At 34.7% G+C, this 22,266-nt stretch overlaps 4 protein-coding genes and 1 long non-coding RNA gene across 5 annotated transcripts in view; 4 read left to right on the top strand and 1 right to left on the bottom strand.

Moving 5' to 3' along the window:
• LOC122721352 (mogroside IE synthase-like) overlaps positions 1 to 10,297 on the top strand; it is a 54,154-nt gene extending 43,857 nt beyond the window's left edge. The window contains exon 3 of the mRNA XM_043948769.1: positions 10,074 to 10,297. Within this exon, the coding sequence (XP_043804704.1) occupies positions 10,074 to 10,106 (33 nt within the window). The 3' untranslated portion in view covers positions 10,107 to 10,297. The remainder of the gene's footprint in view (positions 1 to 10,073) is intronic.
• Positions 3,150 to 4,718, top strand: LOC110628244 (mogroside IE synthase). The gene is made up of 2 exons (XM_043948768.1): positions 3,150 to 3,842; positions 3,929 to 4,718. The coding sequence occupies exons 1-2, from the start codon at positions 3,192 to 3,194 to the stop codon at positions 4,676 to 4,678; spliced, it is 1,401 nt and encodes a 466-aa protein (XP_043804703.1). The 5' UTR covers positions 3,150 to 3,191; the 3' UTR covers positions 4,679 to 4,718.
• On the top strand, positions 8,668 to 10,297 carry LOC110628427 (mogroside IE synthase). Its single transcript, XM_021775076.2, has 2 exons — positions 8,668 to 9,352; positions 9,457 to 10,297. Exons 1-2 carry the CDS (start codon positions 8,702 to 8,704, stop codon positions 10,186 to 10,188), a joined length of 1,383 nt encoding a protein of 460 aa, XP_021630768.2. The 5' UTR covers positions 8,668 to 8,701; the 3' UTR covers positions 10,189 to 10,297.
• Positions 10,298 to 12,039: 1,742 nt separating this feature from the next.
• Positions 12,040 to 15,099, bottom strand: LOC110628126 (probably inactive leucine-rich repeat receptor-like protein kinase At5g48380). Its single transcript, XM_021774631.2, has 3 exons — positions 14,736 to 15,099; positions 13,499 to 14,460; positions 12,040 to 13,358 (listed from the first exon to the last, which is right to left on the bottom strand). Exons 2-3 carry the CDS (start codon positions 14,360 to 14,362, stop codon positions 12,354 to 12,356), a joined length of 1,869 nt encoding a protein of 622 aa, XP_021630323.2. The 5' UTR covers positions 14,363 to 14,460; positions 14,736 to 15,099; the 3' UTR covers positions 12,040 to 12,353.
• Positions 15,100 to 15,580: 481 nt separating this feature from the next.
• Positions 15,581 to 16,487, top strand: LOC110628661. The gene is made up of 2 exons (XR_002490093.2): positions 15,581 to 15,788; positions 15,926 to 16,487. It is a non-coding gene; the product is annotated as an uncharacterized LOC110628661 (long non-coding RNA).
• The last annotated feature ends 5,779 nt before the right edge of the window (positions 16,488 to 22,266 follow it).

Here is a 22,266-nt window from a genome sequence, read left to right as displayed (position 1 = left end):
GTTAAAAGAGAGCTCGGGGATTAATTGGAATGTTGATCTCTCTTGAGGAGAGGTCCCCCAGAGTTATAACGACTTTCCTAGATTAAGCCTAATGGACCAAGTTTGCCTTCTCCGACTAATCTCTATAAAGAAGAAGTATGACATTGAGAAGTGGATGTTTATGTCTAACCTGCGAGACTATCGAGAAGTTACTTTTCTTTTCTGGTTTTCTTTCTTTTTATATTTTTCTTTTGTTGTTTCGGGTTCTAACTGAATTAGTATTTTCTTTTCAGCTTCTGCTGTATCAATGGATACTATTAAGCTTCCAAGAATTTCAACCTGTCTCAAGAGAGCATGAAGGCGACTCTGGCTACTTTTAAGGCTAACAAAACTGTAGCTAATGTGACCTAGGAGGTCTTCCAGGCCACGGACACTATTTCTGCAACTTGTCTCTCTGCCCCTGCCTTTGTGCCTTCTCTAGCTTTGGTGCCCGTAGTAGAGGGCTCTCGCTCCACTGCCTCAAAGACATTGGTCCTCACTGAAGCGCTGGCTCCTGCGAAGACTCCTCCTAAGGAACCGATCACGCTCAGTGAGTCAGTTGAGAGTAGCTCAGAAGAGGGCACCAGGACAGGTCGTGGGAGCTGTCGTGATAGGGGCAGGGCTGCGAAACAGGCCCAGATTTCAAAACATGTGACCAAGGACAGGACTGCTAAGCGTGATCGTACCTTGGAACCTGCAAGGGTAGCCCCTTCCCCTCTAGTTGATAAAGGAAAGAAGACAGTAGAGCACTTATCATCTGCCCCATACAATGAGTTGTTGAACACCGCCGAGGTGACTGCTGAGCCTACTTCGGCTTCTGTGACCGAGATGCTATGCTAGAAGATGTTTGGAGGAGCCTCAGATGCTTCTGATCCCTGCTTTCTTGCTCTCATCAGCCATCTAGCCTGCTCCACCAGACAACAAGTGGTCTTCAGTTCATGATCCCAGGAGGATCTTAGAGATAGTATGAGAGAAATGCTCCTTATGGTGAGTTGTTTGTCCTTCTCGAGAGTATTTATGTTATTTTGGCTTTCTTTAACTTTATTTTTGCTTTTCCGTGGTAGGCTTGGGTGTGTCCATGGAAATTAATGACCGGGACCAGTCTCTGTAGAGCTCAATGGATTAGCGCATTGCTAAGGCACGCTAAGATAAGAATATAGTTGCCACTGGTGAGGCCTGCGAGCACATCATCAAGTTTCAAAATCAAATCGAGGACCTTACCAAGCGGCTAGGGGAGATAAGGGAGGAAGTCATCAGGGCTTCCCAATGGGCTTCTACAATGAAGTCTCAATGAGACGAAGCCTTAGCATAGCTGTCCATTTTGGAGAAGGCTTGTCGCCAGCGCGATAAGCCTAGGGCCCAGCGCGATGAGGCTTTATCTCATGCTACTGTTCTCAAGCATGAGCTCAATAAATACATTGAAGACCTGAGGGGTATGACTTAGCGGTGGAGGAGTCCCGACTTCTCCTTTTATACTAAAGAATAGAGAGAATGCAATAAGTTGCTTAGAGTTTGATTAGTATTAGAGAATGACGTATTTTTGCCTCCGTGATCCTTCTCCTTTTGTACTGTAAGAGAGTAAAACTGAATATGGTATTTTCCGATAATCCGGCGGTAATGTGGTTAGTTGCTTGATATGAAGCATTGTTAGTTAATAGATTAGTAATCCGCGATTATAGACGTAATGAGGATACTCTAGATTGTACCTGCTAACGGTAACTTTGTACTGTGATTCACCCTACCTGAGGGAAGAGCAAGTTTTGATGATGATCCGAGTGTTAAGGTATCTAAATATTCCTTCTCTAGATTGGCTCGTATTTCCCACTTATCAGGTTTTTACCACATGAACGTATTTTATAGTAATAGCTCACAACTTACTTTAAACGATTGTTATGTAACATCACTTTTATAATATTTTATTTCTACTATAATTTAGGGATAATAATTTATTTTAATTTAATTCTTATTCAATTCAATCTCATCAATTTTTCTGAATCTACTTTTATTACTATCATAATTTAGAAAAGTTCCTGATTATTATTACGGTTGAGTACGAAATCAAAAGTAATTTTAGAAAAAGCATCTTTAACCATTTACAAAAAGTTGTTTTAGTACTTTTATCACTGAGTACTAAAATTTTTTAGTACCTCAGTATTATTTTATATATACTGATTGCAAATTTATCTTTTTTAATTATCAAATAATGACACTCTAAAAAAATTATGAAAAGTAAATAACACATGATTTATCTATTTAGTTACGTTCATGCTAGTTAAAAACTTTTTATTTTTCTATAAATTTTTTATTAAAATATACTAGAGAATAAATATATTTAGAAAAAAATAAAATAAAATAATCATAAAAAATAATTTGATGTGCAATCATAATATAATGTACTATTCATAATATATTATGAGACTTTAAATCTCAATAAATTTGTCTATTTAAATTTAAATTATATTTAACTAAATGCATTTAAAATTATTAAATTATTATTAATTTTATTTTGAATTTTATTGATGTGATAATAAAAAATAAGATATTGTAATAATTTGTTAAGTTCAAATTATTAAAGTATTATTAATTTTATTTTGAATTTTATTGATGTGAAAATAAAAAATTAAGATATCGTAATAATTTGTTAAGTTTATAATAAAAAGATAGGTTTTATTAGGATTACGGTTAAGTTAAATAAGAAATTTTAAGTTTTATATTTATTTTGTTTGGTTGGTATTTTTTTTAATTTTTTAAAATTTTAAGAAAATTATTTTTTTTTAAAATGGAGGAAAATAACTTATTTATATTATTTTTTTAAAAATTGAGTATTTGAATTAAATAAGTTCTAAGTTTAAAGGATGTAATTTAATTAGGAGAAAAATACATTTTCAAATTTATTGGCATTTTAAATAATTTAATCGAAAATATTTTTAAAACAATTTAAAAGAAGGGTAAAACTTGGCATTCAAGTCTTGTCAACTTGGTCCCAAGATGATTTGGCTGCCAAGAGCAGTCGTCGACTTGGAACTTAAGAATTGACTAAAATCAAATGGTTGACTTAGAATAAATATTTTTATTTTTTCTTCCTTGTGGGCTACGCCTATTTCCTCTATAAATGGCAGCTTACAGTGTAGCAGCAAAACAAAAACAAAAAGCACTTAACAATCCAGACTGCAATGGAAAACGATCAAAGGGCCTGGTCGGCTCATGCCTTAGCCTTCCCTTTTCCTGCACAGGGACACATAAACCCAGTTCTTCAATTCTGTAAGCGCTTAGTCTCCAAAGGAGTCAAGGCCACACTTGTCACCACTAGATTTCTCAGCAAATCCATCCACGTAGACCCCAGTAGCAACATCGATCTTGAAACCATTTCTGATGGCTTCGATGAGGGTGGCCATGCACAGGCCGAGAGCGTGGAGGCATACGTATCAACATTCAAAGCTGTAGGATCAGAAACCTTAGCAAATTTGATCAGGAAACTGAATGATTCTGGTCACCCTGTTAATGCCCTTATATATGATGGGACCTTCCCTTGGGCACTCGATGTAGCCAAGCAGTTTGGACTTCTGAAGGTTATGTTTTGCACTCAATCTTGTGCAGTCAGCATTGTAGCTTACCATGTTCAGAGAGGTCTCCTTCGGGTGCCACTTTCAGGGCCAGTCGTTTCAATTCCTGGACTGCCGTTGATGGAAGCTGCAGATACGCCATCTTTTATATATGATCTCAGTACATACACTGCTTTCTATGATGTGTTGGTTAATCAGTTCATTAACATTGATGAGACTGATTGGATACTTCATAGCTCTTTTCATAAAATGGAGGAAGAGGTATATATATATATAAACTGATATGAATTTTAATGTTAAATTCATTATCGGACTTGCTAATTAAAGGGCGTTTTCTGATTGCTCAGGTGGTGGATTGGATGGCAAAACGGTGGAGATTGAGGACGATAGGGCCAACAGTTCCGTCCATGTACTTGGATAAAAGAATTGAAAGCGATAAAAGCTATGCTATCAATCTCTTTAAGCCTAACGCGAGTGCTTGCATAAATTGGCTGCATGCTAAGCCTGTTGCTTCAGTGGTGTACGTGTCCTTTGGAAGCGTGGCAGAGCTTGGAGTTGAACAAACGAGGGAGCTAGCTTGGGGCTTGAAAGGAAGCAATTGCTACTTCTTATGGGTTGTGAGGGCAACAGAGCTGTTTAAGCTGCCTGAAAATTTCGTGGAGGAGACAAAGGAGAAGGGTTTAGTGGTTACATGGTGCCCGCAACTGGAGGTGCTAACACACGAGGCAATAGGGTGCTTTCTTACGCATTGTGGGTTCAATTCAGTTCTTGAAGCTATGAGCTTGGGAGTTCCAATGGTGGCAGTGCCGCAATGGTCAGACCAGCCTACCAATGCTAAGTATGTTGAGGATGTGTGGAAAATGGGTATAAGAGCTAAGCCTGATGAGGAAGGAATTGTGAGAAGAGAAGTGGTGGAGGTCTGTTTAAGAGAAGTGATGGAAGGAGAGAAAGCTAAAGAAATCAGGGACAATGCCAGGAACTGGAAGAGATTATCTAAAGAAGCAATTGATGAAGGTGGAACTTCGGACAAAAATATTGATGAATTTGTAGCTGCATTACTTGGGAAAACTACATTAGGAAATTGTAATTTCATATAGAAATTTTATTTTATATACATTTATTCTGTTCCATAAATTATATTTTTGTTTTAGATAGTAATTTATTTATTAAGTGAGAAAAGTAAAAAATTATTGGTTTCAATAATTGTTTAGGAATAAAGTAATATATTAAAGAAAATAATATAAAATTTATTATTTTAATTATTTTAGTTATATTTTATCATTACGAGAGGGAATATATAGGCAGCCAAGTCCAATTTGAACCAAATCAAGGGTCAAAATGATGATGAAAGAAACCAACAGATCAATCATCCAGCATATCTTTTGTTTTTTTGTCTACCATGCAATGACGTAAGTACATTCATGCTTTCTATTAATAAACAACAATATTTATGTTATATTTTATTCTGAAAGTGAATAGATAAGAAAATTAAAATTCTATTATGGTTTTTAAATAGTTGATGATGTTCTGAAATTCAGTAAAAGGTGGATTTAAGGTGTATTTTAATAATAGTTTAATTTGTCTTTCTCCTTCTTCATTTATCTTTTTCTCTTTTATTTTTTAGTGACGTGTAATTACCTTTTTTGTATCCGTATCTTTTGTCATAGTGATGCTTGATCGTACGTACGGATGTACTGCGCTCTTTTCCATCATTCAGCAGCCATTTAATTATATTCATCATCGTGTGGATACAATTACGGATATTACGGGGTGTAGGCTCAAATCCTGTTCGGTCCATCCAAGCGAGTCCTAAACTTATATATGAGGTAGACCTAACTGTTGGAATTTAATAGAATTGAGACTTGGCCTTTCTAATACAGGCTCAGCCATGGTCAGGGTGTCCACGGCTCGGTTATCATCGAGTGTCCTTTTGTCTGCTCATTAATTATTTCATTATTAATGAGGGATAAATCCTGAAACTCTAATTATTACTGTGCGGCTCTAGGAGAGTTTTTGTCAAAACGTCTCCTCTTCGCCTTAGCCTCAATTTTTCGTGAGCCGAGCTCTTTTGTGAAGTCAGAACTAGGCCTTAACCGAGCTCTTTTGTAAGGTCATGAACTTAGATTGTTCGGGGTATTTCTAGTATGGTTTTCACCGTGGTTGGCCATATGGATTTCAGTGGGTGAAATGAGGATGACAACTCCAGTGATGAAACAATCTCTTTTGTTCCCACAAACGACGCCAATCGATACTATGAAATCGAGTGAAATGTTGGTTTAAGGTGTATTTTGATAAGTTTGGTCTAGTTTGTCTCCTCTTGCTTCCTTTATTCCTTTTTCCCCTTTGTTCTCTAGTGACGTGTAACTGCTATTCTGTGTCCATACCTCCTGCCATAGTCACGCTTAACCATTCGTACGAACATACTGCACACTTTTCTATCGTCAGGTGGTTATTTAATTTCATTCGGTACCTTGTGGATACGATCCTTGGTGTTATGGGGTCTACTGTCCCACGGATCCAACATGTTAATCGAGTTGGACCTCCCACATGTAAGTTCGAGCCCTGTTCAGTCCATACAAGTGAGTTCTGAACTTATATGTGAGGCATATTTAACCGTTAAATTTTAATAGAATTAAAATTTTATTTTTCCAGCACGGGTTTAACTATGATCAGCAAATTCAGTTATCATCATTAATATGAAATTAATATGAAAATATTAGGGATAATTATAAAATATATATATATATATTATATGCTTACCAAACTTTTGCAATTCTACTCGATATCGCAAAAGTTAATTAAAGCTTGTACTCTCAAATTTTAATCAATTATACGTAAAAATATTAATAAATTAAGATATGACATTTTTGTAAAATATGATCAGCAAATTCAGTTATCATCATCCCCACTTGTCACAACACAGTACGGGATCATTTTCAAAATATTCTCTCTTTTTTTAACATTTTTTTACATTTTTTTTATAATTATATCTCATCAAACCATCAATTAAAACTTGTTTTTATTCCTTATTAATTATATCCTACTTTAGATGAAAGGGAAAATAACAAAAAATAATCTAAATTTTACTATTTTTATAATTTTACTTTAAATTTTTTTCTCCATAATTATATCAAAAACTATTATAGTTGAATTAAACGTATTTTATCGTTATAAATAGCTGTAAAATTTATCGACTGTTATTAATGATAAGGGTATAATTATTGAAAAAAAAATTAAGATATAATAATAAAAAGTATAAATTTGGATTTTTTTATTTTCTTAAACTTATAAATTTATTTTTTTATTTTTTTTCTCTTTAAAATATATATATTTTTTATTATTTTTTTTAAAATCAAATTTTACTTTTTCAATTTTCGATTTTCATTTAAAAAAAATCATATTAATAGCTTTTAAAATTATAAATTACAATAATATTTTATTTAAATACAACACAATGAAGATCCAACTCAAAATCTCATGAAATGTCGTTAATTGAGCGAATTAAATGTTCTATAAATCTCAAAATTTTAATATCATTATAATTTTTTTATTTTTAATTTTTAATTTTTTTATAAGACGTTATTTTTTCTGTTATTAGAAAAAATAAAAAAATAAAAAATGAGAGAATAATAAATAAAAGATTTTATTTTTATTTTTCTAATTATTTTTAAAGAAAAAATTTACATTTGAATTTAAAATTTAAACTAGCCACTTTATTATTTTCTCTTTTTAAAAATTAAAATGAATGATGGAAAGAAAAAAGTTTTTTTTTATCATTTTCTTTAACTTTAAATAAAAAATAAAAAATATAAAAATAATAAAAAGTTAATTTTATTTTTTGAAATTAAAATTTTAATTTCTTATGCAAAGATTAAAAAATAAAAAAAAAGGATAAATTTATAATTTTAGAAAAATAGTAAAAGATCTTAAACTTTAATTCTATCCTGAATTTTTATTTTTTATTAATTATACCTACCATTCACGGAGTAATTAAACGCTGTTAAGTTTAACGATAATTGATTACTAACCATACCACACGAGCCATAATTAATTTCTACATTATACTTCCACTCTTTAAAACTGCTGTAAATAACTTTTTAAACATAATAAATATTAGTTGGAAAATGAATTAGAAATTATTTTATAAAATAGAAAATTTTAAAAATTATTTTAAGAATTAGTTAAAATTGATATGGCATTAATAAAATAATAGTTAAAAAAATTAATTAATAATTTTATAGTATGTATTATAATTATAAAAATTTTAAAAATACAAAATTTTGTAAAGATAACTGTGTCACATCAAATTCAATCAACCCTTAAAATAATTTTTAAAATTTTTTTCTTTAAAATAATTTCTAATTCACTTTTCCATCAATATTTGATGTGTCATAAAAGTGACTTAGAGATATTTTAATTAGAAAGTGAGATTTTAGATAATTAATTTAGAATTTAATTGAGATTTACGTGGCATAGTTACAGAGTATCTCCATAAATATAACATTTTTCTAAAAAATGAGTAAAATTGATATGAGTTAGAAAATTTTGTGTTTAATTTGCAATTATTTTTATAATATGGGATAAACTTGTAAAATTTTAAAAATACATATTTTTCAGTAATTATTTTATACTATGTTTCGATAATGAGATATTTTTATTAATAAATTAATAATTTTTTAATAATATATTATAATTGATAAAAATTTTAAATTAAATTATTTAAATTTTATTAGAGACGTGATATGGTATTTTTATTTGTAGATTAATTTTTTAATAATATAACATAATCGGTGAAAGTTTTAAATTGGATCATTTAATTTTTATTATGATATGGGGTAAATTTATAAGAATTAAAAAAATATTGGACACTTTTACAATTACTCCTAAATATCATTACAGTGTAAACTTGGCACTCAAGGCTTGTCAGTTGTTAACGTGGACCCAAGTTCCAAAAGTTGACTTAGTCGCCAAAAGCAGTTGTCTTGGAACCAATTGTCGGCTACTTCCAAGCATAACTGTTTTTGTTTTTTTTTTCCTTGTGGGCTACGCCTCTTTCCTCTATAAATGGCGGCTTATTGTGCAACGGAGAATCAAAAAGCAGTTGCGACCCAGAGAGTGAAATGGACAAGGAACCAAGGCCCTGGTCAGCTCATGCTCTAGCCTTCCCTTATCCTGCACAGGGACACATAAACCCCATTCTTCAATTCTGTAAGCGCTTAGTCTCCAAAGGAGTCAAGGCCACACTTGTCACCACTAGATTTCTCAGCAAATCCATTCACGTCGACCCCAGTTCCAACATTGATCTTGAAACCATTTCTGATGGCTTCGATGAGGGCGGCCAAGCTCAGGCAGAGAGCTGGGAGGATTATATAGCAACATTCAAAGCTGTAGGATCAGAAACCTTAGGAAATTTGATCAACAAGCTGAATGATTCTGATCACCCTGTTAATGCCCTTATATATGATGGGTCCTTCCCTTGGGCACTAGATGTTGCCAAGCAGCTTGGAGTTCTTAAGGTTGTGTTTTTCACTCAACCTTGTTCTGTCTGCAACGTATATTACCATGTTCAGAGAGGTCTCCTTCCGATGCCACTTTCAGGGCCAGTCGTTTCAATCCCTGGACTGCCATTGCTGAAAGTTTCAGAGACGCCATCTATGATATATGATCCCAGTTCATACCCTGCTTTCTATGATGTGTTACTTGATCAGTTCATTAACATTGATGAAGCAGATTGGGTCCTTGACAACTCTTTTCATAAAATGGAGGAAGAGGTATATATATATATTTCAAAGTGATGTGAATTTCTATGTTAATTGTTAATGGGTGTTTTCCGATTTTCTTTGGCCTTGTTAATGGGTGTTTTCTGATTACTTAGGTGGTGGATTGGATGGCAAAACGGTGGAGATTGAGGACGATAGGGCCAACAGTTCCATCCATGTACTTGGATAAAAGAATTGAAGGTGATAGAAACTATGGAATCAATCTATTCAAGCCTAATTCCAGTGCTTGCATAAGTTGGCTGCAGAGTAAACCTATTGCTTCAGTGGTGTACGTGTCCTTCGGAAGCGTGGTTGAACCTAGAGTTGAACAAATGAGGGAGGTAGCTTGGGGTTTAAAAAGAAGCAATTGCTACTTCTTGTGGGTTGTTAGGGAAGCAGAGCTGTCTAAGCTGCCTGAAAACTTCGCGGAGGAGACGGGTGAGAAGGGTTTAGTGGTTACATGGTGCTCACAACTGGAGGTGCTAGCGCATGAGGCAATAGGGTGCTTTCTTACGCATTGTGGGTTCAATTCAGTTCTTGAAGCTTTGAGCTTGGGAGTTCCAATGGTGGCAGTGCCTCAATGGTCAGACCAGCCTACCAATGCTAAGTATGTTGAGGATGTCTGGAAAACGGGGATAAGAGCTAAGCCTGATGAGGAAGGAATTGTGAGAAGAGAAGTGGTGGAGCTCTGTTTGAGAGAAGTAATGGAAGGAGAGAAAGGTATAGAAATCAGGGACAATGCCAGGAAATGGAAGAAGTTATCTAAAGAGGCAATTGATGAAGGCGGAACTTCGGACAAAAACATTGATGAATTTGTAGCTGCACTAATTGGACAAACTATATCATGAAATTGTAATTTCATATGGAAAAATCTAACGATGTTTCATCATTAAAGAAGTGATATGGATAAATAAAGTTATTTAAATCTTAAAAAATGAAAAAACATGTGTTGTTTTATTTAAATACAAGTCTATGGGTATGTTAAAAAATTTTATTAGAATACTGATGGCAATAGATGAATTCTATGAAGGTTTCAGTGGGGCTACGTTACCGATTACTGATTAGAAAATTGACTGGCAAAGTCTTCCAACTCCAAAATCCTTCACTCTGTATTCCAGACATTAATATTAACCTTAATAGACTAATAAAACTTTGTCGCTCTAAGGCTGTTGTCCTATCCTAAAAGTTACATCCATGAAGAAGGAAACGTGGGGTTTCATGCAAATGCCTTCAATCCTGGACATTAGGTTGATGGCAAGACACAGGTCAGACATTCACATCACACAACTCGTATGTTCAGCCACTATAATGTTTTTTTCCCTACACATTTATCAATTATTTGTCCCATAAGATGTAATACAAGTTCTTGATTCATCAATGATATGATCTGGGAATGTCACAAAAAAAATCAGCAATTGTTTGTCATGTTGAGGAAGACAAATAACTGGTATCAATTTCATCGATGAAAAACAAACAGGATTCAGAAAACAGCCTACTCGACCAAATGGTTTAGGAATTCAGAATTATTTAGTTCAAAGGTATGCATGTTCTATTGCAAGAACATGATGCATGATAAAACAGACAACTAGTTTAAAAGAGTACAAGCAACTCACACAGATCCATGCGCATCAGGTGCTGCTAGCTTAGAGTATTGTTATAAGCCTCTTCCTCATATCAGAAGGTTCCTTCAAATCAACAGGAAGGCAGAAGCTATGTGGAAAGGTTCTTATAAACAGTCAACTGCCAGCCCACTAGCCCACCAAGTTAAACGAGATTAACAATTAAAACAATACAATGAATCTATGCGGATACTGAGATTTCTTAGATTCTAAATGAAACTTCCAGGTAGCTCTTGTAACAGATTTCAGATTTAATGGAAGGAGTTTCTAAAAAGTTGTCACTGCCACGCCACAAGTCTACTACCAAGGAACTGTTTGGCATCCATGCTGTATTTTGCATTTGATAGTTGTCCGACCGTAAAAAGTTGTACCTGTGAAAAAGTTGTTGAAACAAGCAAAAACCATTTCTTGTGATTTTCACTTGTCGATTCAACTCGTTCTCCTCTTCAAGACTAACAAAAATAAACAGGTTTTAGCAATGTAAACCCTTTTTTAAACCACTAGAAAGCAACCATCGTTTTCTCTTCAAGACACTAACGAAAATAAACAAGTTCTAGCAATGTAAACTTTTTTAAAACTACTAGAAAGCAATAAAAAACATAGAGCTATAAACGCATAAGCAGCTCATGAGCTATTCAAACCCAATTAGTTTGCTAAATGAGCCTAAACAAACTCGATCTTATAAATATGTTGTTCATTACACATATGTTGTTCATTACAGCTCTTGTATTTGTGTTTATTTACCGTTGAGTTGTATATACTTTGAACTTATTATTTCTAAATTAAAATTTATTAAGGTTACAAATAAATAAAACTACTCGTAAGCTATATCGACTGAGTTTTTATAAAAACTCAGCTAGTTCAAGCTCGCTTGTTAAATAAACTAAACTTAAAGTTAATTGATATTTAGCTCAAATTCTAAACGAATCAAACTCGAGTATGGATAAAGCTCGAAATAATTTTAATGAATCAGACTTGAGCTCTTCAGAGCTTGCCAATAGGCCTTAAGAATTCTGAAAAATCAGATACCTGAATAACTTACACGTAATAGAATACAATCACTATCCAGAATTCCAGAGATTGTGCATATCACATAGAATTTCATTTGCCCTTAAGTGTAGCCAAAACAGAAAACAAAAAATTCCCAGAGCAGTAATGGAGTTACCACACCTCCCAAGAGCTATCTGAGAATCACAATTCACAGACAAACAATTAAAATAGACGACTGATCTAAATAAAGTGATGTCATTATAGCAAATTCTCAATACTGACATGAACTATAATGGTATACATAATATTGACATTTATTAAAACTGGGGACAACAGATAATTACATATAAATTATGGAAAAATACTTCACCAGTTCACCTACCTAGGACCTTTTCAATTACCCATCATACTTCCTGAGCAACAATAAGTTCCGCTATATAATCAGCATCACCATTGTCTGAAGGCATCATAATCTCATCATCAGTGGTAAAATGGTATTTCTCCCCAATAGCTCGTAGAAGCTGGTATACTTCAAACATAGTTGGCCTCTCCTTGGGATTTGCCAATATACAAGTACACGCAACTTTAAGGAACTGGAAAATCTCATTATCAACACCATTCCCAACCAAAGATTTGTCTATGGCATCATGAAGTTGAGAGTTGCTTGACAGCTGTGTAATCCATTCAACCAAACTGCCCTTAAAACTTTCGGGAGCTTTAGCCACATGGGTAGGTCTCTCACCAGTCACCAGCTCCAGAAGCACAGTCCCAAAGCTGTAAACATCACCCTTTGGAGTGGCCACCAGAGTCCTTGTATATTCTGGAGCAACATAACCCAAATCCCCAAATTCTCCATTCACAAAGGTACTCAAATGAGTATCAACGGGATTCATTAGCCTGGCAAGACCAAAATCAGATATTTGAGGCTCAAAATCTGCGTCCAGCAAGATGCATTTAGAGCTTATGTTTCGGTGAAGGATACGGGGGTTACAGTTATGATGGAGCCATGCAAATCCCCGTGCTGCCCTTATTCCAATCTTGAGCCTTAGAGGCCACGCCATAGGCTCCTTACCTTCATCTACAGTGTGTAGATTATCATGCAGGGTACCATTTGGCATATACTTATAAACCAAAAGCCTTTCCCTTTTTGCCATGCAGAAACCTAAAAGAGGAACCAAGTTAGGGTGTTTCACACTCCCCAGAGTAGACATCTCAGAAGTAAATTCTTTTGCAGAACGCTGAGAATCCTGCAATCTCTTAACCATTAGAAAAGTGCCATCCTCAAGCACAGCTTTATACATAGTCCCTGTTCTTCCTGACCCAATGATATTATCTTTGTTGAAACTGTTAGTAGCCTTCATAAGATCACTCAATTTCATTTTAGAAACCGATTTCTCAAACATAGACACCTGAAGAGAAAAAAAAAATCTTCTTAAACATTCCAAGAAGAATAAATAATCTGCCAAAAAAAGGTGAGCTATTCAAACTTACAGATAAAGTGAACAAAACTATTTGCCGAATTTTAAACAGAAGAAATGGTATAACTTGCCTTAATGCCCTTTATTCCCTTTAAACTCTTTGCCCATTTATTTCCATCAGGATCATCAACCTTCTGCTTCTTCATCTTAGACACCTTTCGGTAGTAGAAGAGCATAGCAATACCCACAGCTAATGCAGCAATAGTCACCCCACCAATTGCAGCCCCTGCAATAACACCAGTGCGAGGACCCTTTGAAGTTCCAGGGCAGGCGTCCAAAAGCCCCCCACATAGTCCAATATTATTTGCAAAATCATCTACCGAAATGGAGGCATTTTGGAACCTTGGCACTGGTCCAGTAAGAAGATTATTAGCTACACTAAATGTTTTAATCCGAGCTAACAAACCAAGTTCTGCAGGAATTTGATCTGACAACCGGTTATGGTCCAGTTTTAGAATATTCAAATAGCTACAATTTGCAAGATCCACTGGAATTCTTCCAGAAAAATTGTTGGATGAGAGATCAAGAGATGTCACATACTTAATGATATGAGAGATATTATCTGGAATAGGTCCAAAGAGGTTGTTGTCTGAAAAATCAACACCAGTTATGCTCGTGCAATTCTGGATTCCAATAGGGAACGGACCCCTGAGACCCATATCAGAAAGCCGGAGATTTAAGACCTTGTTCTCATCAGGGTGCCAGCAGTCAACCCCAGTAAATCTACAAATGTATCCTTCAGTACTGTTGTTAAAGTTCCAGGAAGTCTTCAAGTAACTAAAAGGGTCTTCAAGCGAATCTTTTATATTCCTCAAGCAAGCGATATCAGTCTCAGTACCATCGCTCAAACTACAGCTAAGCAACAACCAGAGACCATAGCTAAGTAAAACCTTAAGAACATGTCTACCCAACATCATATTCACGTAGGTAGCCATGTAATTTTGCTAAAAGAAACCGTCAAATTGCTATCTGTTGCACATGAGAGCTCCAAAAAAACTGTATTTACTCCGGCTCAACTTCATAACAATAAAACCTGAAACAAATTAGACATCAAATAAGAAGCAAAATTCAGCATCCAAACAAAGATTTAGCATAGCCATATGAAAACTTCCATTCACATATACCCAGACAGTCAAAACTATACCCAAAAAAAGAACAGAAGAATCAACATCAGAAATAATTCAAGCGATATAGGCAAAAATACAACTAGCGCAGGTGACCCAGTTGACTCGAGTCGAATAATGATCAAAATCAAGAAAGAAAAAAAAAATCAAACAAATAAGAAATTGCAAGAAACAAAAGACCCACCTGAGATTTCAAGAACCCAAACTGAAGAGATCGAAGAAAGCTCGAAACGAGCTAAAATCGCAGCAGTGAAGAAGAATAGGCCTTTCGACAGATAAATTAAGAGAAAGACTACCCTCAAAAGAGAACAAAAACTATGATACCATATGAATTCAAAGCCATAATTAAAGAAAGAAATCAAGCAAAGCAACACGGAGAATTAAAAGCAACGAGTGGGTGTGAAAATGAGAAGAAGAAGAGAGGGAAGAGAAGGAGATTTCTTTCATTCGTCGGGTCAATCAAGGAATGGCAATTTTTTTCCAAACCTCAGCGACGACTCGACTGCTCGGGAGAGCAATGACGTTGAGTGCTTTTGCTTGACTTGCTTGTTTATTAGTCTCCTTATAATAATAATAAAAATAAAATAAAAGGAGTATAATTGTTTTTTATTTATTTTTAAAATAATTGCATTTGAATGCTTCAAGCCATCGTGTCGTGCCGTCCCTTTGGGGTTTTTTTTTATTGAAAAAAATATATTATTTAGCTTTTTTAAAAAAATTTAATGAAACTAATTATTTCATTATTTATTGTAATGTTTTCTTTTTTTTGAATCAATTATTGTAATGTTTTCTGTCGTTCAGTATTTATAATTTGGAAACATAACCGTATAATGCTTGTATTTTTTAAGTCCGCTATTTTAGTTAAATCAAATCTAATATTTTATTTTTCAAAAATATATTATTTTACTCATTAATTTTAAATATATTTAATATCAAATTAAATTATCCGAATAAATTTAAAAATATTAAATTTTTACTAAATTAATTTCTAATTTCTATTTTAAACAAAAAAATATATCTTCCTAATATTAAAATTAATGTGAATTGCATTTAATAATAATAATATAGCACGTCATTTCCGTTTTCGTCTAGCTCTCGTTTTTCTGTTTTCTTTTTTACTGAGAGAATCGCTCTTTCACGTATGTCGTCTCATCGGCTTCCTTCTGGCCCGTCTGGGCAGAGGAGAGCCTCCCTCCTTTCTGTCCGGAGGTGGTTTGCCCTTCCCTACCTTCAAGTGGTTAGTTTTTCTTTAGTTTTTTCCTTTTGTTTCTTGAAAAGCCAATTATATGGAGTTGTTCAGGGATTCCTATAGATCTGCTTAGTCAGTTTTTTTTTTCTTTTCCATTTTTCTTTGTGCTTGGTTTTTACTTGCAGGTGGAAAGAGCTTAAGAACAGAGCCTGAATTTATGAGTTCCACGTGCTCGTGAAGGAGGAAGGCGACTCTTCTTTGTAGATGCTCATTACCTTCTTTTTCTGGTTCCTTGGTTTCATCTGCATGTGCGTCAGTATGGCTCTAGATCTGTTGTTTCACCGTGTGGAGGTTTAGACAAATTTTAGTTTAAATACAGCTCGTTTTTGGATCCGTGTGCCGATCCTTAGGCAGGATTATTGAACCTCAAGGCTTTCTATAATGGCTCTTGAGCTCTGACCAGCATCCATTCCGGCAGTTCAGATGTCTCATTGGCTGTTCTTTTTGTTCTCTGGCTAAACAGCTCAAATATGTTTGAGATTGGAGGTTCTCTTGATTGCCTGTGCTCTATTTTAGCTTTATTTGCTTTTTCAGCGACCATTGCAGTCCGTTCCTGGTGGCATTAATGGCAGCGGCGACTTTTTCTTCAATCCCCAGCTTAGGAGTATAGGGTTTTTAGTTTTCTGATTGTACTAAATAATATTTCTTTCCTATTTTAATAGAATAATTTTTAAAAAATTATATTCCTAATAGTGCAAAAAGTCACAGTCATCATAATAATAATCTTAAAGAAATGTAATTTAATAATACTAATTTGAAAAAAAAAATAATAATAATTTGAGATTTACATCTTTAAGTGAATAAATCTTTGAAGTTAAATGATTAAAAGAATGATTCACCTAATCAAGAGACTCGTATAGTGGAAAAAAAGAAAATGTGGTCTTTTCTCAATTTCACCATTTTATAATTATTAATCCTATAACATCACATCAGAAAAAAAAAAATAATGTTCAAAATGGAAATGTTAATAAAAATATTTTTATCTGTATTTCAATTTCATACGAGCAGTATCTCAAATTCAAGATTTTTTATCTGCCCATTATGAGATATTATATAGTTTATTGATTGAATTCGAACTTTATACCTTATTTAATTTTTTTAAAAGAAAAATATTTACTTGAAATTAAGTGGGCAACAAATTTTATAGCTTAATAATGCCTTTTTTGCAATTAAAAAGAAAAAGGCCACAGTTGATTCCAAATTAAAACAAAATTAAATTGATAGTTTAATATTGCAATTAGGAATGTTTTTAATTTTTAGTTGTGATTTATTTATTCAATTTAATTTCTATTAATTTAAAATTTTATTTAATTCAGCCTTTATTTTTAAAAAAATTCAGTTTTTGGTGAGAAAAGTTTCAAGTTTAACTATGAATAAGATCAATTAATTTTAATATAATTTTAAATTATAAATTAAATTCACAAATTGTGAAATAATCAATTAGCATGATGGAAGTGGGAAATTTCTGGTTAATTGGAAATTTTAAAAAGACAATGGAAAAATGTAGCCCACTGCCTTGCGCAGTTGAAAGTTCATATACACACCAACTCCAAAACTTCAACTCACAGGACTTGGGTTTCACATTTGCCAAAAAGTATGTTCAATAATTCAAATTCAATAATGAATATGGAGATCTTATTTCGATTCAAACGGTGAAATTGAATTGAATCAATAATTTTAGTTTAATAATTTGATTAGTTAAAATTTTAAGTTTAATTTAATTAATATTTTTATATTATTTAATTTTTAATTTAATTCAATTTAAATATGTTAAATAATAACTAAAAAAATTAATTAATTTTACTATACATTATTATACTGACTATTACTCAATTCAATCTAACCAACAGTATAAGCACAATCTCTTTCATCTCTCTTTCATCTCCTCCTTTATCAAACTCAATCAGCGGCACAAATCTAAACGTGTTAAATTTATAAAGTTAAGTTTTGATATAACTGAATCGAATCGAACTAATTTTTATCGATTTAGTTCAATTCAATTATTTTAATAATCGATTTAATTCGATTTCTAATATTTTTAAATTTTAATTTTTCAATTTTTCAATTCAATTCAGCTCGAAATTAAACCGACCAATTGCACAGATCTATTTATGAACAAGTACTATAATTCACGTTTTATTGATGATACATTTTTAAATATTTTAAAAATTATAAGGACTTAAGCAGAAGATCAATAGGATTCATTTGAATCTTTTCAACGTCATGACTACTTGTTAGACGATAAGGCCTTATTATTTGTTGTATTTGTAATTCTATTAGCTGTATATTTATCTTAGACTTAGAGTTATAGTCAAACACTGTAAACACTGCATATAATTACCTATTCAGCTAATGAGAAAATACGCCTCTTCACCAAAACTGTATATGGTATCAAAGCCCATCTAGGGTTAATTACCATGAGTTCAAGTAGTGAGATCTCAGATACGACAACCCCTTCTATTTCTTCTACTTCTCCTGCTCGTGAATCTTCGATTACTCCTTCTGTCTTTACTTCTTTTTCCTCTGTTCCAAATGTCTCCAATCAGCTTAGTGTCAAATTGACTTCTAGCAATTATATTCTATGGAAAACCCAGATCTTGCCTATCATAAGAGGGTACAATCTTGAAAATCATATTAACCCAAATTTCACTCCTCCAACTCCTGTGCTTGCTAATAATACTCCAAATCCTGCGTTCACTACCTGGTATTTAGAGGATCAGATTGTCCTTGGATGGATCAATTCCTCCTTAACTGAGCCGTTGTTAAACAACGTTGTTGGTGTGTCCTCTGCCTTGGAAGCCTGGAATAAGTTGGCTACATCTTTCTCTGTTGGTTGTCGAACTCAGATCCGCCACCTCAAAAGCGCGATTCATCATCTTGATCAAAGTAGTGAGTCTATTGAAGTGTATTTGCAACGGGCAAAGTCATTGTTTAATCAATTGCAGGCATTACAAAGTTCTATATCTGATGAAGATTTTGTTGGTGCTATTCTTGACGGACTTGGTCCCGACTATAGACCTTTTGTTCGTTCTATTGAAGCACGTTTACAGCCAATCAGTTTCGATGAGTTGCGGGGGTTATTACTGTCTGAAGAACAACAACTTAATAAACTAGGAAAAACTGCTGTTTTGTCCCCTGCTACTGCGTTGTATAGCAGTAAGGAATCTTTTTCTAGACAAAACAGTGGTCAGCGTGGCAGAGGTGGGAGGAATCAGTGGGGTGGTCGTGGTTATAATTCCTCTGATCGTTATGGTTCATCTGATCGTTCTACACGACAGCAGTCTTCTGGAGGTACTGTTGTATGTTATAATTGCAATGGCACAGGTCATATGTCTCGTCAGTGCCCTAGTCCTCGCAAAACTCCACAGGTTCATCATGCTGTTCCAACTTCGAACTCACCACTGGCTCAGCCATGGATCGCGGATACAGGAGCCACACATCATTTGACTGGGTCTCTGAGTAATCTGTCACTGGAAGCTGAGTATCATGGACCCGATGAAGTAACTGTGAGCAATGGTAATACAATTCCGATTACTCATATTGGTAGCACTGTTTTATGTGACAACTCTAAATTTCGCTTGAATAATGTTCTATATTCATCGCAATCTCCCTTTAGTCTTATGTCTGTTAATGCTTTTTCTCGTGATAATTTGGTCTCATTGGAATTCTTTCCTGATTACTTTCTTGTTAAGGATATCCGCACGAAGAGAGTGCTTCACAAAGGTCCGGTTGATCGTGGTCTCTACAAGTTCTTCCCTTCAAAGTCTCCTTTTGCTTCTGTTCATCATGTTTCTGTTTCATGTTGGCATTCTCGGCTGGGACATGCCCATAACCGAGCAGTTATTTCAACTTTGAGATCAAATAATATTTCATTTGAATCAAATAAACATTCTTTGTGTTCTGCTTGTAGTGTCTCTAAAGCTCATCGTTTGCCATTTTCTTTGTCTAATTTCACTGCTTCTGCTCCTTTAGAACTTGTTTGTTCTGATGTGTGGGGTCCATCCCCAGTTGTTTCTGCCAATGGAAATCGTTATTATGTCTTGTTCTATGACCATTATAGTAAGTACACTTGGGTGTATTGTTTAAAAACTAAATCTGAAGTTTATAACACCTTTGTGCAGTTTCGAGCTTTTGTTGAAAAGTTTTTTGAACAGAAAATTAAAATATTCCAGTGTGATTGGGGTGGGGAGTTTAGGTCGTTAGCACCTTTTCTTCGTGACAATGGTATCTCTTTACGGGTTTCGTGTCCTTATACACCGCAACAAAATGGGTGTGCGGAGAGAAAAAATCGTCATATAGTGGAAACTGGTCTTGCCTTATTAAATCATGCTTCTGTTTCACTTCGATATTGGGATTTTGCGTTTGAAACGGCTGTGTATGCGATGAATAGAGTTGTCACATCTTTGTTACCTAATTGTTCACCGTTTGAGAAATTGTTTAAGAAGAAACCAAATTTACATGAGCTTCGAACCTTTGGCTGTGTTTGCTATCCTCTTCTACGACCATATAATAAGCATAAACTTGAGAATAGATCTGTTTTGTGTTTGTTTGTTGGGTACAGTGCCATACATAAAGGATACAAGTGTCTAGATGTCACTTCCAACAGGTTATATATCTCTCGTGATGTGGTATTTGATGAGCAGCAATTTTATTTTCCTAAAGTGCAGGAACAGCAGGTTTTGATCAAATCCAAATTCACACCTCCTTTGAATTCATATTCTGGTATCCTTGGGCCACCACCAGCTCCTCTGGATCGCACCAATCAGATTTTTCCATCTGCTACAGGTGTTGCGACATCAACTATACATTCACACATACCTGCTTCTGCTGTTACTGACAACTCTGGTTCGGTGACAACTCCAACTATTGGTCTTATTGACAACTCTGGTTCGGGTCAAGACTGTGTGCCTGCTGCTTCGGTGGTTCCGCTTGCTGTTGACTCTAGTGTTGCGACTGAACATACTGTTCTGCCTGCTATTGAAGCTCCGTCGCACCCTGTTTCTTCTAATGCTCATCCTATGTTAACACGTTCTAAGACAAGTCATTCGAAGCCCAAGGTTCTTGTGTCTGTTTTACCACCAAGGCAGCCTAAAAGTGTTACTGAAGCAAAGCAATTTCGTGAATGGCGTGAAGCTATGGCATCTGAACTCAATTCTCTGTTACAACTTGGTACTTGGGAGTTAACTGAACTGCCGAAGGATGCAAATGTCGTGGGTTGTAAATGGGTATTCCGGGTTAAAGAGAATGCGGATGGGTCTATTGCGCGATACAAGGCGCGTTTGGTTGCAAAAGGTTTCCATCAACGTCCGGGTGAAGATTATGCTGAAACTTTTTCACCGGTCGTCAAACCCACGACTATTCGCACAGTACTTAGTATTGCAGTTTCAAACAAGTGGACAGTCACTCAATATGATGTTTCAAATGCATTTCTCCATGGCAAACTTAATGAGACTGTATATATGATGCAACCACCAGGTTATGTTGATGCTTCACAACCTAATTCAGTTTGTCGGCTACATCGCTCTTTGTATGGCTTAAAACAGGCACCTCGCCAATGGAATCATTGCTTACGTGATGCGTTGAAGGATTGTGGTTTTTACCAATCTAAGCTTGATCATTCCTTATTTATTCTTAAGCAGGGTTCTTCTGTTTTGTATTGTTTAGTATATGTTGATGACCTCCTTTTAACAGGGAATGATTCTGGGCTTCTTCAAAATGTAGAGAAGAGACTTCAGGCCAAATTTTTGCTCAACAGTTTAGGACCTCTACATTATTTTCTTGGGATTCAGGCAACATGGCAGCATGGCAATCTTTTTCTGTTTCAGACAAAGTATATCAAAGATTTGCTCCATCGAGTGAAAATGACTGAAGCCAAACAAGTTTCCACACCAGCTACAGTTTCGAAAATAGAGGCTACATCAGCAACTACTGCATTGTCTGATATAACACTTTATCGAAGTACAATTGGGAGTTTGCAGTACTTGTCTTTTACACGGCCAGAAATCGCATTCTCAGTTAATCGATTAGCACAGTTTATGCATTCTCCCTCTGAACTAAATTGGCAAGAGGTCAAACGTATACTTCGATATTTGAAGGGAACTTCTGATTATGGGTTAATTCTGCGGCCGACTACATTAAATCAGTTGCATGCTTATAGTGATGCTGACTGGGCCGGGTCAGTTGAAGATAGAAAATCTACCACGGGATATGCTATTTATTTGGGTCGCAACTTAATTTCGTGGAGCTCAAGAAAACAAAAGAGTGTATCTCGGTCGTCCACTGAAGCGGAGTATCGAGCAATTGCTAATACTACATCAGAAATTCTGTGGATTCAAAATTTGCTCCACGAGCTTGGTCTTTCTGTGCAAACACCGAGTCTTTGGTGTGATAATATGGGAGCTACATCTTTGACTATCAATCCCGTTCATCATAGTCGAATGAAACATGTCCAGATTGATGTCCATTT

Source organism: Manihot esculenta, chromosome 12 (genome assembly GCF_001659605.2).
Source record: "Manihot esculenta cultivar AM560-2 chromosome 12, M.esculenta_v8, whole genome shotgun sequence".
NCBI lineage: Eukaryota > Viridiplantae > Streptophyta > Magnoliopsida > Malpighiales > Euphorbiaceae > Manihot > Manihot esculenta.
The sequence above is the reverse complement of the archived record's forward strand: the minus strand, read 5'-3'. Positions and strand labels throughout refer to the sequence as shown.

Coding starts and splice junctions, on each gene's coding strand:
- LOC110628244 (XM_043948768.1), top strand. CDS start 3,192: ATGGAAAACGATCAAAGGGCCTGGTCGGCTCATGCCTTAGCCTTCCCT. Junction 3,843..3,928: donor TTCATAAAATGGAGGAAGAG/GTATATATATAT, acceptor CTGATTGCTCAG/GTGGTGGATTGGATGGCAAA.
- LOC110628427 (XM_021775076.2), top strand. CDS start 8,702: ATGGACAAGGAACCAAGGCCCTGGTCAGCTCATGCTCTAGCCTTCCCT. Junction 9,353..9,456: donor TTCATAAAATGGAGGAAGAG/GTATATATATAT, acceptor CTGATTACTTAG/GTGGTGGATTGGATGGCAAA.
- LOC110628126 (XM_021774631.2), bottom strand. CDS start 14,362: ATGGCTACCTACGTGAATATGATGTTGGGTAGACATGTTCTTAAGGTT. Junction 13,359..13,498: donor AGGGAATAAAGGGCATTAAG/GCAAGTTATACC, acceptor TTTTCTCTTCAG/GTGTCTATGTTTGAGAAATC.